Raw genomic sequence first — 16,887 nt, 5'->3', positions numbered from 1 at the left:
CCAATAGGCCAACTATCTGGGAGAATCAGCCAGCTTCTGCATGGTAAATATGCCACTGAGGAGAAGGGGCTTAGGGTAGGAGCTGGGAACTCTTGCAGGATGGATTGGCTGACTTGAGAGAGACTGGATCGGTAGGAGGCAGCCACATAAATTCTCCTGAGCAGCTGAGTTGAACTGTAAGTAAAGAAGCCCCTTCAAAGCAGGACTGTTCTCCAGTGTAAATGGTTGTGTTTACTCCTCTCTGGGTGTCTTGTCTCATCCTTTGTGCCATGTATGGGAGTAGATAGAGGCTGTGAAAACACACAGTAGTCACAACATCTGCGCTAAGGTAAGTAGTATGTGGAATAGGTCCTCAGTCTTGGCCATGCCTTTAGGGAGATGGCCAGTGAGCTGATATGGTAAATAGGTAACTCCTCTGAGGCAGTCCGGGTGCATGTTGAGGGGCATAGATAGTGTAATGTAACCTCAGCTGGCCAGTTCTTTTATGCCTGACCTAACTTGCCTTTCGCTGTTTTGGTGGTTGTGTGAATATTTGTTGAATGGGCTTGAAATTGCTCCATTAATTATTTGTCGCTTGCAGCTTGTTGGCCAATCATTTCCCTTATCCTCTGGTATTTTAGTTTATCCAGCTGCTTTTGGCTTCTGGTTATCTTTATTTCCTGCCTGAATAACGGTGCCCCCGGCCTTGGACATGATCTCTGCCTCTGGAGAAAGGGGAGTTTCCTGGAGTCAGCAGCTGCACAGACTGACTCACCCAGCATCTTCTATACCTAGGATCTGTTCCTGTTGCATTAGAAACAGGCTTATCATGTGCCCTGCACAGCCACAGGGCTCTTTCTGAATCCATCTTGACACGATACTGCTTTTATACAGCATCCATGTCCTTGGTGGATCAGGTGTACAGATATATATAATATGCTCTGGGGAACTCCCTTTTTTCCAATATGGGAGGCTCTGAAAGGCCAATCCTATGGCCCAGACGATTTAGTCTCAGCACAGGAGACACTGCCTGCCTGTTGAGCGGAGCTCTGTTTCTCTGAAAACACAGCCCCCATGCCCTGCCATATCCTTTCCTTGGGTCTTTCCTGTATTATAAATACATCTATTAGGAATGTCCTTTTTATGTTTTTTCTTTGGTGATGAATTCCCCAAAGGCCTCTTTGCCCTCTCGATTATGCTCATGGGTCACATTTTGATCTTGTCGTACGCAGTGGCTGAATTCTACCATGCACGGTGGCTGTGCTTTCATGAGGAGCAGCAGATCAGCCCCTCATGTAACCTGTTACTGCTGTAGCTTTGCTGAGCCATTAGCCAGGGGAGATTGACCTTTATCTGACTGAGCATCCGCTCGTGCCTCTGCCTGTGATATTGCGGCAGTCACACAAGATAATTTTTGTGATCCCTTCTGACATTAAACTCTATGGCTCATGCAACTCTACTACCAATTTAAGAAAATGTTCTAAGATAGGACCCAAGACAGAGGCCTGCGAGATGTGATACTCTGATCCTCACCGGACTGTCCAGACAACCTCTTTGGTCAGCATAATGTTCCTAACCCACCCTGCTGCCGGACTAACCGCCAGCTCCATAATCCTGAGTTTGGAATGCAATATGGCTTAGTCAGCGTCCAACCACGTCCCTTTGCTCCAGCTGTTATTAGCATGAAGCAGGCTGGAGAGACACACGAGGTGACTGTTTAAAGATGATGAAGCTCCTTTGGCTGGTTGTGCCACATAGCACTGCGTAAGTGGTTCTGTGTAAGCCTCCGATAGGGGTATGTAGCACTCTCTGAGCCTGTAAGGCAGCATTTTCCAAATCTGTTTTTGAAAGCTGAACCCTTGTCTATAATTTGCAGCAAGCGCTGGTGTAAATCTTCCCCACAGTAGTCTGCCACACGCCAAATGTCTGTGCGGCCTCTGCTTAGCAGTAAAAGTTCTGTGGTGCACTTCTGTCTGTTCCCATTTCAAACTGGGTTAGATCAAAGCACACCAGGGAACTTTTAGTGCATGGCAAGGGGGACCACATGGGTAATTAGTGTGCAGGGGGCTACTGCACTGTAGATTTACACCTCAGCTTGTCATGGACTAGCTATTCGTGTAGACAAGCCCGGAGTCCCCTTTCAGGGAAGTAAAACCAGTCATGACCTCCTTTCTGCCCCACTGTGTGGTGTTAAAAGCCTACCCAAAATGAGTGGTCAGTCAGAGTAGATTGTTTAGACCTTCATGTACTTCCTCTGCTCCCTTATATGCCTTGAACAGTGAAATAGTTAATACTGGTTACAACTAAAATATCATCACTGGCATCTGTGTTAGCACTCATTGAACTGAATGGGATAGTTCACACCTCAGAGCTGTGTTTGTTTCAGGCTCTCTGCAAACTCAGGCAGAGATTGCTGCATTTTTTGTACTTGGGTCATCTCTTTGAAGGTTTTCTTCATGACAATAGCAGCTAGAGACTTATTTAAACAAAAAAAAAGAAAGCTGAGACTCTGGAGAACAATTGAGGCTTGTCTGTGCCCCCTGCCCCCAGCTAGTCCTTCACGCCCCCCAGGGGAGCGCGCACCCCACTTTGGGAAACGCTGCTCTAGGGGGAGATACTGAGTTGCCCTTGATCACCTCTAGCAGCAGGTACAATGGCATTGCAGTTTTGGAGGAGGCTGTTGGGCCGTTTGGCTGCAGGATTTATGCTGTGTGCAGCTGTCGACGCCCAGAGTGGAGGTCTGAGGTCTCAAAGGAGAGAGGTAGGTGAGAGAGACACCCCCTGCTGAGACAGGCTCTGAGAGTCACTACTCTGACTAGTGAGGGACCCTTTTTGGCCTGGATGGCAAAGGACCACCCACCCTTGGCTGAATTGGGATCCATCACAGAGAGGTGACAGTGAGTGGCTATCTCCTGGTTATGCAGAACTCTTCCCTGCCGGATGCATTGTCCAGGGGGTATATGTCTCTGCCACACTGCCACTTGTAACGTGTATATTAGGCTGTTGTGCTCCCTAGAGTTCCTCCAGTGCCGCCTGCCACTCTGGGGACTGTGACCCATCCCTGAGGTGCAGCGTGTGTATTTCGGAGCTGGGACAGCCTCTCCCTCTGCTGGGCCATTGGGTGCAGAAGATCTTGCTGGAAACAGAATTCATGTCTGTGGGGTTTTTAAATATATTCTCTGGCCGCGCTGGCCAAGCTAATGAGCTGTTGCCAGTGTCGACTGGAGAATTGTTGGGAGTCTTTGCTGCTAGCGCTCGAAAAGGGTGGGGTGAACGGGTGGGAATGTGAGGGGGCAGCTGGGAACTCCAGGACAGGAGGTGGAGTCTCTCCATGTCTCTGGAGTATGAGCTTCCCTGATGTTTTCCCAGGTGGAGAAGGGGGATCCCATGCACAAGTGCTTGGTCTCACCTTCCTCAGCCACAGAGGAGCTGTTGACAGGCTGAAGGTGGAGGATTCCATTGCAAAGCAGCAAAGGGGCCTGACTTGCATGAGTATAAACTACTTTCCCTTCTCTTTCAGGACCCACAACAATCTCTACATGCCAGAGATGGTGGCTAAGCTGGGGGAAACATTTGCAAAGGCTTTAGATATGCTGGAAGTGGAGAAGAATGCCATCCTAGGTAAAGACAGCCAGCTCATCTTCATCTGAATCAACCTTCCTACCCAGTTCACCGGCAGGAAGTGGTAGCACAAACCCCCATCTCGCTATCTCGGCTGGGGGGGCATTACAGCTTCCTGGCAGTTCATTCCCAAAAGAGGGACTGAGCTACTCATGTGTGTCTGTCTGTCAGCTGCATTAATTTTTCCATGTATACACATCTGGATCTGTGTGCTCCCATAACTAGATCATTGTTCCACAGTAACACTGCCTGCTATAGGAGCAGAAACCTGCCATCTCGGCATCCTCAGTAGAAATCTGGCCCCTGCCATTTGCCTCTAGTCATTATAAGTAAGGCCCTATCAAATTCACAGCCATGAAAAACGCATCACAGACCGTGAAATCTGGCCTTTTGTGTGCTTTTACTCTATACTATACAGATTTCATGGGGGAGACCAGCAATTCTCAAATTGAGGATCCTGACCCAAAGGGAGTTGCAGGGGGATCACAAGGTTATTTTGGGGGGGATCGTGGTATTTCCACTCTTACTTCTGCACTGCCTTCAGAGCTGGGCGGCTGGAGAGGAGCAGCTGTTGGCCGGGTGCCCAGCTCTGAAGGCAGTGCCCCGGCGGCAGCAGCGCAGAAGTAAGGGTAACAGTAATGCAACCCTCCCCTACAATAGCCTTGCAACACTCCCACCCCAACAAGTCCTTTTTGGGTCAGGACCCCTACAATTACAATACCGTGAAATTTCAGATTTAAATAGCTGAAATCGTGAAATTTACTATTTTAAAAAACCTGTCAGTGTGAAATTGACCAAAATGGACTGTGAATTTGCTAGGGCCCGAATTATAAGTAGGTTTTCAGAACCTCATCCAACAGATTTGGGATGCATCAGGCATGTTAATATATGAAGTGTTCTGTGTAACCAGGGAAGGATGGTCCTGGGGTTAAGGCACTGGCCTGGAACTCTGGAGATCAGGGTTCAATTTCTGACTCTCTCACAAACTCACTGTGACCTCATCAAGTCACTTCATCTCCCTGTGCCTGTGCTCCCCATCTCTAAAACAGGGATAAGCCTTCCTCTCTTTAGGCTGGAAGCTCTTCAAGCAGGGACTGTCTCTTCCGAGGTGTTACAGCACCTAGGCCACTGGGGCCCTGCTGGAACTCTAGAGGCTACCATGGTGCTAATGACTTGCACCCAGTGAGTCTGGCCAGCCCCCAGGACAGCAGGTGACTATTAAAGAGCCCACAGGGGCTGTTGGAAGAGGGGTTGCAGAACTGGCAGATTCTCTTCTGGCCTACTTTGAAAGGCTGGCCCTGTCAGCCTATCCAGAGCAGTGAAGAGGGGCTAATGGAGCTGTTGGAAGTTGCACACGCTTTTGCTGCATTTCCCTAAGCTTAGAGAGCTGCCACATGTATGTAGTGGGTATGTCCAGTCAGCAATTGTCCAGATGTGGGGTTCTGTTGGGTGTGTGGTATTGGTGTTGTAAATGGGCTGGCTGCCTCCTAGCCTCGCTGCTTGGTTCCACGTGATCGTGCTGAGCACCTCGCTTTGTGCTCTCCCAGCCACCAGGCCTGGCTTAATTGGGGCTGCTGTGAAGGTGCTGTAGGATGGTTTGAGGTCTGTGGTTGATATATTCGATTTTCCTTTCCCTTCAGGCCTCCCTCAGCCTCTCCTGGAGCTTTATGACTCTCCTGTTTACAAAACCATCTTAGAAAGGATGCAGGGCTTCTTCTGTACCCTCTATGACAATTGGTAAGATCTCCCTCACACAGTCACTGATCAGCTGTAACCTGGCATGGACCATTCTGGGGAGGGGGGATGGCATTCTGACCTCAGCTAGCAGACAGCTTTCCATGTGTGTGCACTATGGTTTTTTCTAATATCCAAGTGACCATGAGCAGTGATGAACTACACAGAGCTCCTGTAACCCACCAAACATACCTGGTGTGCAGCTGCCAGATTAGCAACACAGGCTGGTGGGTCTCCTGATAACTCTTCCACTGTCAGCTTGTAATACCCTGACCTAGTTTGCTGCTTGTGTCCTATTTCAGGGTTAGTAACATCAGCACTTGGGAATGCTTGGTGCTTAGATACTTCAGGGATGGTCCCTCTGCACATTCCTGAGAGAGGGATCCCATAGTGAAACTTCCTGTGGGCTTTATGTAGCCACAAGGCAAACACATTTCCAGAGTGGAGCCCTTCCAGCCTTTGCTACCATGGGAGGCATCGCATCTGTTGTGCAGCTTAGCTCACTTATACCTGGCTTTTCATTGTAGTTTTCACATCCTGGGTAATGCCGGCCCGTCAATGCAGCAAGACTTCTACACTGTTGACGGCCTCGCCAGCCAGTTCCTCAACTCAGCCTTTGTTAACCTCAACAATATTCCCGACTACAGGCTGCGCCCCATGCTTCGTATCCTTTGGCTGTGGCCTGAAACCAGCCCAGCAACCACTACAGAATGTGGCAGAAGGCTCCCTTTCCAAAACTGCTCTGGCTTCACAGTCCCTCCCCCTCCTCTCCAAGGCTGAGCCAGTGGCAGGAGTAGGGAAGTTAGATCAAATTAAATAAATCCTGCCTCTGCCCCCCTTACATTGTGGCTAGGACTGTTCCGCTCTGTTTAGTGGAGTGTGAGCAGGTGCACCTCGAAAGGCACTGCAAAAAGCAAAGTCAGCACAGATTACACGTGCAAAGAAGTTGCATTGCCCTGGGCAGCGGCAAGAAGGAGGGCCTCTCTGCCAACAAGTCCAACCTACAACAACCTTTGGGGGCTAGATTTCTCAGGAGGTTGGAAACCGGGTAATCTGGTGACTGGTTCCGACTGGCTGTGTGCAATGAGCTGTGGTGCTCAGTTCGGTTCCCAGGGGACAGCTGTCTACATTGCAAAACTGCAACACCACTTGGCACTAATTGTTCCCTTTCTGGGCAGTCTCAATTGAACGGCCTTCACACACTAAAAGTGGGGCCTCCAAGACCCAGGTCAGGGCTGCTGGGAAGGTGGGCTAGAGAAGCCTGCTGGGCCGCTCTGTGCAGTTCCTGCTCTGACTTCAAATGCTGATACTGGTGTGAACGGTTCATTGGTGGTTGTCAGTCTGTTTCAGCTAAGAAGCAGAATGCATGGGGCTCTTCCAAGTAGACGATGGAGCACTACATGCTGGGATCTGCAGTCTCCATGCTGTATGGTTGTCAGCTGTGTTGGTGCACTGCAGCCTGCCCTGGCATGAGACTTGAGCTGCATAACTTCCTTAACCAGCCCATGCAGGTGTGTTTGTGAAGCCCTTGGTTCTCTCCTGCCCCTCGGAGCACTACGAAACCCTTCTCTGTCCCATGCTCGGCCCACTCTTCACCTATCTACATGTGGTAAGAAACAGCTTTTTCAGCAGCCCTCCAGCCTCATCCTTAGCAGGGCTCCAACGCCCAATTACACAGGGAGCAGAGCCTAGAAATTTGACTTTGGCCACTTCAGTGTGTGGAGTCTGGATTCCAGATATCGTCTTGCCCAGTTGCACCCCCTGTGCTGGTGTGTTAAGAGTTCCTGGCTGTGAATTTCCAGGCTTGGGGATGTGAGCCCCCTGTGGTCTTCAGTCATTTGAATCTCTGTAGCCTTAGGCCCTTGGTGAAGCTGGGTCTGCACTCTCTCCTTCTCCCTTTCCTGGTAGGTAGCTCTGTAATTCCTAGAGCCAGCACAGCTAAACCAGCTTTCCAGCCATCACTAGGCCTGTGGTTCCCAAACAATGGGTTGTGCCCCAAGTGGGGTTGCTCCATCAGCAGATGGGGTTGTGGTAATCCCAAGTGTGCTACAAAATGGCGTCCCCGGAGCAAAAATGGCATCCTCCACACAGCATGCCCTCACATGTACACTCCATGCAAGATCTTGCTGTGTGGAGGCTGCCATTTTAAAATGGCATCCTTCATGCTGCCTGGAGTTGTGGGAAACAATACATCTGCAAATGGGTTCATGCAGGGAAAAAGGCTGGGAACCGCTTCAGTAGGAGTTTTCGCTGGGCTCCTGCCCTGTTCAGGGGCTGGGGGAGCTTTGAGAGAGGTATATTTAAACTTCCTTTGAGTCAGACCAGGTTCGTCACAGAGCCATGTCTGGTGGCCAGGGTCCTGCCCTGTTGGCTCTGCGGTCTGGTGAATGGTGTTCAGAACTCTGTACAGCGTTTCTGGGATGGCTCCTTGAGGTTATTAAATCTTATCTGGTATTTTTGCAGAGACTGTCCCAGAAATGGCAGGTCATCAGCCAGCGGAGCATACTTTGGTAAGAGATGTGGACTGAAGGAGAGGCAAGGGGTGGGAACCACATCTTGGGATTCTCATCTGGTCTTTTGCCTCCAGCTGTCAGCACTGAGGAAGGGAGTAACCCTCCAATAGCAATATCTGTGAGCTCCGGAGAGTCGTGTCCAGCCCTCCTGATTGGGATGGGAGCACAAGAGACCACCCCCCGGCCCCAGAGAAAGGGAATCAAAATGGAGGTGGTGCTGCTGGGCCTGGGGCTGGAGTCTGCAGCTCCTTGGACTCCTAGTCTGTGGGGAGTGTGAGCTGTTGAGCAGCTGCCTGAGGAGTGACTGTTCCCTCCAAGCCTGCAGCGCTGTAAGGGAAGATACCCTGAAAAGGGAGACACCACCCCTCTTGATGCTTCTCCGTGATGCTGAGTCTCTCAGTTCCACAGTCTCTCTCCCATCCTCACTGGGAAGTGAAGGTCTTGGTTACTCTTTGGTCATGGGAGAAGTTGCTGCCCTCCACTCTTCTGTTAATCTGGGCTGTGATCCAGGCCAGAAGCCTGGCCAGCTGAGTCGTTTGCTCCATGTATGTAGGCAAAGCTAGCATACTAAGGTGCTGTTTCCCTGGTCTCAAAGTGCTCCCCTAAACTTCCCACCATCTTATTTTTCTTTTCAGCGAGGAGGACACGGCAGATGACAACCCTGAGTCCCAGGAAATGCTTGAGGAGCAGCTGGTCAGGTTGCTGACCCGTGAAGTCATGGATCTTATCAGTAAGTGAAACAAGCTGGTTGCAGGATGTCGCAGGGAGAGTCCTGCCCTGGGCAGGAACACGGGGGTTGCCAGACTGCATCATACCTATGGTGTAATGGCCAGCAACGGAAGGCAGATGAGAGAGAAACTGCCCCCATGAAGATCTCATCTAATCCCTAATTGAAATCAGTTTACAGCCTAAAGCAGGAGGTTTATCTTCCTTCCAGTACGTTTTTCTGTTAGCATTAACTATTAGAATTCTGAATATTCTTTGTATCCATGTAGGAGTCCAGCCCCTCTTTGAGTCTTGCTGAATTATTGATTGGTGTCTGATGGGGTACATGTGCTATGTTTCCTTGTGTGTGAGATCAGGGTGGGGGCGTTAGCCCGAGTGCATTGGCACCACCAGGAGCAGAGTCAGGGGCATGGCCAGATCATCATCTTTCTGCTGGTGATCACATCCCTTCTCCCTCTGTGATGAGAACATCTCTCTCTTTCTTTGGCAGTCCCCTTTAATTAGCTCTCAGGCTTTCACACACCCCAATCCAGAGTTTGAGGAAATTTATTTCCACATAAGAATTACACCATGTGTGAGAGCCTGACCTTGTGATTCATTTCCTAATTAGCCTCACTCCTTTAGGTTGCTGCACCCCAGCCAGGATCCTGGCACTGAATAAACTTGCTCCAGTGCCCTTTTCACTGCTCAGGATTTCTGAGACAGTCATGTACCTTGTGAAGCCCTGTGACAGGTTCCCCAAGTGTGCTACCTGGAACTGGGGTGCCACTGAGCCCCCCTGCTCCACCAGCCTGGGCTCTCTCTTACACTGTACTGCTGTGAAAAGCTGCAACACCCTCCAGGCTTCAGCCTGCACTTCCCCAGCATACATACAGGAAGGGACACACCCAGCTGCAGTTACATGCATACAGGCTCTTTGGCCAGCCCCTGCATGGGAAAGCTACAGCTAGGGCATCTACCAGCTTCTCAGGCCCGCACCCCCTCTGGAGTATAAACCCAAAATTGTACTGTCTTGTGCTGCATAGGAAACTGTACAGCATAAGCTCATAAAATTCGCCCCCTCCCTCAATGTTGAGAGGAATATGCAACAGCCTTTTGCCCTTGAGTTATGATTCCCACACATTGGTTTAGATAAAGCAAAAATAAGTTTATTATCTACAAAAGATTGATCTGTTTGCTGTCACTTATAATCTAAGTAGATTACCTAGAAAATAAATAAAAACGCAAACTAAACTTAATATACAAAATCGATTGTATATGAATAGCAATTTCTCACCCTAAGAGATGATACAAGCAAGCTGCAGATTCTTAAGGGGCAAGCTGCACTTGCTTACAGCTTGGAATCCCCGGGTGTTCCATTCACAGGCTAAAAATCCCTTCAGCCTGGATCCAGCACTTCCCCCAGTTCAGTCTTTGTTCCTCAGGTGTTTCCAGGCATCTTGTGTGGGGAGTGAAGAACGCCAGACAATGACACTCCCTGCCTTATATAGCTTTTGCATATGGCGGGAACCCTTTGTTTCAAAGCTTGGTCCCCAGACCAGTCTGTGGAAAAATACTGACATCCCAAGATGGAGTCCAGCATCATGTGGTCTGATCACATGTCCTTGTAGAATCATAGCAGCCATTGGGAGATAAGATTCTCCAAAGGCCTATTGTTTTCCTAATGGTCCATTCCCCACCCACTGTCTAGAATGAAAGCATGTTGTCTAGTCGGTGTTCCCCAGATGTGTAACTACATTTGAAATGCAGAGACCTAGTCAATATTTATAATTTCAGATACAAACTTGATACATGCATACAAATAGGATACTCATATTCAGCAAATCATAACCTTTCCAATGACCTCTCACATGACGTATCTTCCGTAAAATACATCATAACTCTATCTTAATCCTATCACAGTAATATCACTATGAAGCATATGGGGTGCAGTGTCACAATCCCCCTCTCCAGTCTGGTACTGCAGCGGGTTTGAGGCTGAAGATGCTGTGATGAAGACACTTGAACTTTCTGCCCCTTAGCCCAGTCTTTGGCCTCACTTCCTGGCTCTAATGTTGCATTTGGCGTTCCTCAGCTGTTGTGCAAGGAACAAAGTTTGGGGCGTGTTGGGGGAGAACAAAGCAGCAGGGTCCCATGAGAGTGAGCAGGATGATCCGTGTAGGCTCTGTGCTGATATCTCCCCCACCCTCCTGACCTGTTCTTGTCTTTGCAGCTGTTTGCTGTGTTTCAAAGAAAGGCACCGCTGAGCATAACAGCTCTACTGCTGCAGATGGAGACGGTGAGTATGTTGCCTTGCTGTATCCGCTCACCACTGCCGTGCATACAGACAGACCCTTCCCATCTTTAGGCTGGCCTTTCAGAGAGACTGTGGCTTTCATTTGAGGCTCTGCACAGTGTCTGATCAGGGTCTCCAGCTCTGCCCCTGGTGGAGCTCCTCTCTAGGGCTCAGGAGCCCAGTCTGAGCCTCATGAGTCAGAGCTATCCATACTGACTTTGCAGGTAACTCTGCAGGAACCCAAGCGCTGGGGAAGTGTCTGTGATTCTTTGTCCTGTGATGCTGAGGCTTCCTCCTCCTAATCCCCTCTCAGCCGGATCTTACCTCTAGGATACAAGATGCCTTTTCCACCCCAGCATATGAAGCAAGCCACCTGCTCCAACTGGTGCCCTCCAGGTCTTGTTGGCATGAGTGGGACAGTGGAAGTTGACCCCAATGAACTGAGCCGGGGTGTCTGGTGAGAGAGGCTATCTGCATGGCCTCCATCCTAGCTGGGTGAGCCATAGCTAGGGGGATGCTCTCACCCACACAGGCTCGCTTGGAGGTGTTTCTCTGGTGGGCTGAGGTGTCGACTCCAGAGTGTCAACAAACTCTAGAACTAGAGTGAGCCTTGCTGGTGTAGCCCTTCCCAAGGGAAGATGGTGTTCACGCAGCTGCTTTTTCTCTGCTTGTAGATGATGAGATGATGTCCACAGACGTGACCCCACCTTCCAGTGCAGAGCTAACTGAGCTGGGCAAGTGTTTGATGAAGCAGGAGGTAAGAGAGTGGAGATGCTGGCGGCCTCTCTCGCTTTCTGTACCCCTTGTACTTTACTGTAGTCTGTCCATGCTCCCAGTGCAGCTGTCTAGTCTGTGTATCCCCTGAAACAAGAGCCCCCTGTAACAGAGGGAAAGTCTGTTTTAAGGGCCTCACCAATCATCCTGGAAAGTGCTAAAGGGGGAGGAGAGAATAAGGATTCAGGCTTCTAGTGCATTGCAATCTGAGTTGATGTATGGTCCATGCTAGGAGTAAGTCCTTTTCTGTAGTGTTGCCTGCCTGGCCCTGCCCCCTTTTCTGGGCCCTGCCTTTCAAGAAGAACTACTTGGAGCAGCTGATTCTTCTGTAACATCTGCCCAAATTAGCAGTTTTTGCTCAGGTCGGAGCAGAGGTGGGGGTGCTGGGAATTCTCTGCCCTGAGGCACTGGCCCAATCCACTTTACTCTCCTCCCCACACTCAAACTCCTTCTCAGATATGCCCCAGAGTTCTTTGCACCGACTCCAAAGTAGCAGCTAGTGTGAGTTCTTGGAGTGTTCTGGTGTTTGTTCCTGCCCACTTGCAACTGCCTGACACCTTGCTTCAGCAGAGACTGGCAAATAGGAGCAGACCCAGACTCTGTGGCACCTGCAGGCTGACCAGGTACATGCTGACCTTCTCTCATGCATAGAGTGGAATGCAGTGTTGCCTTTTGGAATAGTCAGGGACCTCAGCATGCTTCTTCCCTTTTCTTGGAGCATTCAGTAGGGTGCCTCTGTTAGGAAGATATCCCACCTGGGTTCCTGTGAATGCACCCCCATCAGGAACAAACCCTTCAGCCAAGCTGAGAAGTGCTTCCACTGACTCATTCTTTCCTCTGCCTTCCCCTTTCCAGGATGTCTGCACTGCTCTGCTGATCACAGCCTACAGATCCCTCTCCTGGAAGGACACCCTGTCCTGCCAAAGAACCACCACTCAGCTTTGCTGGCCACTGCTCAAACAGGTACTTTCCCTACAGGGGATCATTGGTGGAGGGGGCAGAAATGGAGGCTCTGGGTACTGGTGGTTCCTTCCCTTCTGACCCCCTAACCTTCATGGACAGACTCTGACTTTGGTCTGTATGGGAGCTAGATGTTTCCTTCGAATGGACTGTCTGGAGCAGGCCTGGCTCGTGTTAGTATCTTGGTTCCATGCTGCTGTTGTCTCTCCCCTAGGTGCTCACAGGGAACCTGCTCCCTGATGCAGTGACCTGGTTCTTCACCGGCGTGCTGAAAGGGTTGCAGACACACGGACAGCATGACGGCTGCATGGCAGCTCTTGTCCACCTGGCTTTCCAGATCTATGAGGCTTTGGTAAGGAGCTATGGGGAAAAAAGGGGGAATCTTTATGGTGCCAGGTTTGATAGATAGTAATGAATGAACTAGTCCCAGGCCTAAGTGAGGAAGGGGTGGAGGAGGTAGTAGCCCCCTTCCTCTGTGCCATCAGGGGAAGGTGGAGGCTTCTGTGGTAGAACTTCTATTGATTGGTCTCTTCCCTTCTCCCTGTAGCGCCCCCGCTATGCTGAGCTGAAGGCAGTGATGGAACAGATCCCAGAAATCCAGAAGGAATCGTTGGAGCAGTTTGACTCCAAGCTTCTCAACCCAACTCTGCTGAAAGTGGCAGACAAGCGCCGGAAGGACAATTTCAAACGCCTCATTGCAGGCTGCATCGGGGTAGGCAACCGCTGAGCCCAGAGCAAACCTGTTTCCTCCCTGTGGACTGGGCTCCTGAATCCTGCAGAAACGGCCCTAGTCAGCCTGCGTCTCCCCTCAGCCCCTTTCCCTTGTCCAGCTCTCTGGTGCTGCTGGAATGTGGCTGCAGCACATCCTTCATAGTGTTTGTGCTGCTCTGGCTCTCTTCAGCCCTGGCCTGGGTGAGATGGTGACTGAGCACTCAGGGCACCTTGTGGGAGCTCTCCTAGCTGAAGGGCTGCTGGCTCTCTGCGTACAGGGCTCCTGCAGAGAAGGTGTAAGCACCACTGGGCAGGGCCCATGGGTGGGTACAGAGCTTTAACCAGGACTGCTCCATTGGGTTAAGAAACATTGGGCTCCTATTGACTATGTGGTCACAGTCAGGACCCCATTGTGGCAGTGTCACCTCCATTGGCATGTACTGCAGATGCCAGGCTACTCTCCTGGACACAGAAAAGATGGGGGACATGAACTGGAGCAAAGCATAGCACCTGAGCTGGGTAATGACTGCCGTAGAACCGGAGAATGCCTGAGACACACTTAGGTGACAGATTTTCCTTTGGCGGAGTGGGTCTGCAGATGCAGTGACTAACCTAGGCCTGTCCCTCTATCCCCTGCAGAAGCCTCTGGGAGAACAGTTCCGCAAAGAGGTTCACATCCGGAACCTCCCATCTCTCTTCAAAAAGGTGAAGCCATCGCTGGAGACAGACGTACTGGAGAACAACGAGGATGGAGAAGGCCTCACTGCACTCTTCGAGCCCTGAGCTGGGGCACCTCAGCCACCCCCATCCTCACTTCATATTTTCTGTCTCCTCTTGTAGTAACCACATTAGATTCCTCTTATCACTGCTCCATGTGCATTTGCCTAAACAGAGCCCCCACTGGTCTCATCCCCATACCTTTCCTGTGCGGGGATGCGCCCTGAGTTCGGACTTGATACAGCCTGTCAAGCTTTCCCTAATTTTCCTGTCAGATTTGCAGCTTTAGGTCTCAGCTTGTGTGCAAGATGAGAGCTGAGCACAAAGACTCCACTAGGTAGAGCCTAGTTATTTTGCAGCCTTGGGTCACTCGAACCCCACCTGCTTCTGGGCTCGTCCCTCAGGAGTTAGGTTGAACAGGAGAGGGAGAATGGTATCCCAGCGAAGATGGCGCTCCCCAGCCTCACTCTGAAGGGAGGGAGCCAGGCTTCACCTGGGACGCATCACACTCCTGTTGTGCCCACCACTGGCTGTCCCCATCTGGTATCATCTTCAGTGTGACGACAGCAGAGGGCTTGTTTTCTGGTGAATCTCTTTCCCTCTTGGACTACTTGAAAGCAGCCCTAGTTTTCTCAGCTGTGATTGCTTTCCTGGCTGGAGGCTGCATGCTTGGGAGTGATACAGTGCCCTAGAATCTCCCGGAGTCAGTGTTCTCAGTCTGATTTTTAAAACACTGCTCCTCTCTGGAAGGAGACAGACGTCGTCGTATGTGTGCTCAGTAGATCTTACTCCACAAGGAACCAAATGGAAAGCTGGCTTAGCCTTATGCTAGTTTCTATCAAAAGCCCCTCAGGGCTGGGGCAGGAATGTCATGCAGCATTTCCTGTGGACTGGAAAATGACAGGTGCAGAGTGTGGAAAATCTGGACCAGTATGCCAAGAGCCTGTAAACCCTGAAGGGGATCAGCCCTCAGTGTTGCGCGGGGATGACAGTGCGCCTGCATTCTGCTTTAGGGATATGCAGTCTCCAGCATCACCGTTCTTCTTGAAATCTGGACCTGCTGTAGCCAGGGTTGAGGAAGATGGGGGTTAAATTCCTGATCTACCATTTTAGCAGAATAAGGAAATGGGGACTGAGCTTTGAACCCTTCTGTGCCCTGTTCTGGTGGCAGTGAGGGTGGTTTAGAGTTTGTTACTTGAGGATCAAGTGTTGTGGCAGGAGTTGGGCTTTGTAATGCAAATTGTATGGTGGGGGAAGGTCTTTATCCAAAACGAGCTTTTATGGTTTGCCATCCAGGGGACTGCAAAAGAACAGAGAACTGAAACCAATGAGAAGTGTATTGGCTAGGCTGGGGCCTGGACGAGGGGCAGAACAGAAATCTTAGAATAGGGCTGGAGAGAACAGCAGGCTTCGGGAACACAGCGTGACCATCCCTGTGGCCTGAGCCCACTCATCCTATTGCCCTTGTTACACAGTCCCTTCCACTCTTTGCCTCATAATCTTTTTACTTACTCCTGAGCTGAAGTGGCTCCTGGCCTCAGCAGAGGCTGGTTGTATTTATTGTGTTGTGGTATTTTTAACATTGTGACTTCATGCTACAAACAAAGATTTTTTTTTAATGGTTTTTAGAGCCTTCTTTTGTAGGAATATTAAATGCGAAGCTGTCTCTGGATTGGTTGTTAAACCTCTGAATGTCAATAAAGGTATTTCGGTTTCATACACAAGGTATCATGTCTGTCTTTATTCTGTGGTGTTCTCTTGTCCAGTTGATGGTGAGGCTTCCACACTGTGTATTTCTCCTCCCAACACCCATTTTTCACTCCAGTGGCAAAAGTGTTTCAGACTCACAGCACTGAGGTTAATGTACTCTCCAGGCTGACTTGCATCACTAGCCATACATTTGGGTGAAGATCAACTCAGAAGCTTAAGAACTGTAGTCTACATTAAAGGTATCTAATTAAGGGGAAGGTATACATGACCTTTCAAGACCAACGGCTGCAGTTAAAGCCAGGGAAAAAAAACTACAGTTGCACCTAAACAAAATACTATCTCTCATTCATGTAACCACTGCAACCTAACTCTGCCTCCGCTGGCATACAAGAATGTATCACCGTCATGAAACAAAGCAGTGCCTGGGATGGTTCATTTGTCCTTTGGAAGTGACTCCTGATACTGAGCTATGGAAGCTAATTTCCATGGGGTGAGGTGGTATAGTCCAGCCTTTTTCAAAGTTTGAGTTGCAGCATGTCAGGCACTGGATTGCTCTGGTCCACACCGCTGCCCAGGATGTTAGAAGTCCTGTCAGCGGTGCTGCCCCGCTAAGGCAGGCTAGTGCCTACCTTCTCCGACACTGCGCTGCGCCCCGCAGCAGGGCCATGGGGATCTGTGCGCTGCTCCCACCCCAAGCACCAGCTCCACGCTCCCAGCCAATGGGAGCAGGGTGGTGCCTGCAAGCCAGAGCTGTGTGGAGCTACTTGTACACCTCCACCTAGGAGCCAGACCTGCTGCTGGCCCCTTCAGGCGCAGCGCAGTCTCCGGTGCCAGGACAGGCAGGAAGCCTGTCTCTGCACCCTGGCTGCACCGCCAACCGGGAGCCACCAGAGGTAAGCCCAGGCCCCAATCCCCAGCCCTGAGCGTGCCCCCCGCTCCCCCTGGAACCTCTTCCTGCACCCCAAACCTCTCAGCCACAGCCCAGCCTAGACCCCCCCTCCTGCACCCTGAACCCTTCATTCCCAGCCTGCAGCTCTCACTGACCCAGCCCTGAGCCCCTCCCACACCACAAACCCCTCAGCCCCAGCACCACTGGATCACGAGCATCAACAATTTTCTTCAACTGGGTCCCCAGAAAAAAAAGTTTGAAAACCACTTGTCTAGCCT

The 16,887-nt window shown here is 50.6% G+C and overlaps 1 protein-coding gene across 8 annotated transcripts in view; it reads left to right on the top strand.

Annotated features, from left to right (window-relative positions):
- Positions 1–15,729, top strand: part of XPO5 (exportin 5) — a 38,018-nt gene extending 22,289 nt beyond the window's left edge. For all 8 annotated transcript variants that reach the window (XM_043543461.1, XM_043543460.1, XM_043543462.1 and 5 more), the window contains exons 22-33: positions 3,500–3,600; positions 5,241–5,337; positions 5,862–5,998; positions 6,846–6,943; positions 7,798–7,844; positions 8,483–8,577; positions 10,786–10,851; positions 11,523–11,605; positions 12,478–12,585; positions 12,797–12,934; positions 13,130–13,294; positions 13,933–15,729. In XM_043543461.1, coding sequence (XP_043399396.1) covers positions 3,500–3,600; positions 5,241–5,337; positions 5,862–5,998; positions 6,846–6,943; positions 7,798–7,844; positions 8,483–8,577; positions 10,786–10,851; positions 11,523–11,605; positions 12,478–12,585; positions 12,797–12,934; positions 13,130–13,294; positions 13,933–14,076 — 1,279 coding nt within the window. In that variant the 3' untranslated portion in view covers positions 14,077–15,729. The remainder of the gene's footprint in view (positions 1–3,499; positions 3,601–5,240; positions 5,338–5,861; positions 5,999–6,845; positions 6,944–7,797; positions 7,845–8,482; positions 8,578–10,785; positions 10,852–11,522; positions 11,606–12,477; positions 12,586–12,796; positions 12,935–13,129; positions 13,295–13,932) is intronic.
- The last annotated feature ends 1,158 nt before the right edge of the window (positions 15,730–16,887 follow it).

Source organism: Chelonia mydas, chromosome 3, assembly GCF_015237465.2.
Source record: "Chelonia mydas isolate rCheMyd1 chromosome 3, rCheMyd1.pri.v2, whole genome shotgun sequence".
NCBI classification, from domain to species: Eukaryota; Metazoa; Chordata; order Testudines; family Cheloniidae; genus Chelonia; species Chelonia mydas.
Note: the sequence above shows the minus strand (reverse complement) of the source record. Positions and strands in the feature narration are given on the sequence as shown.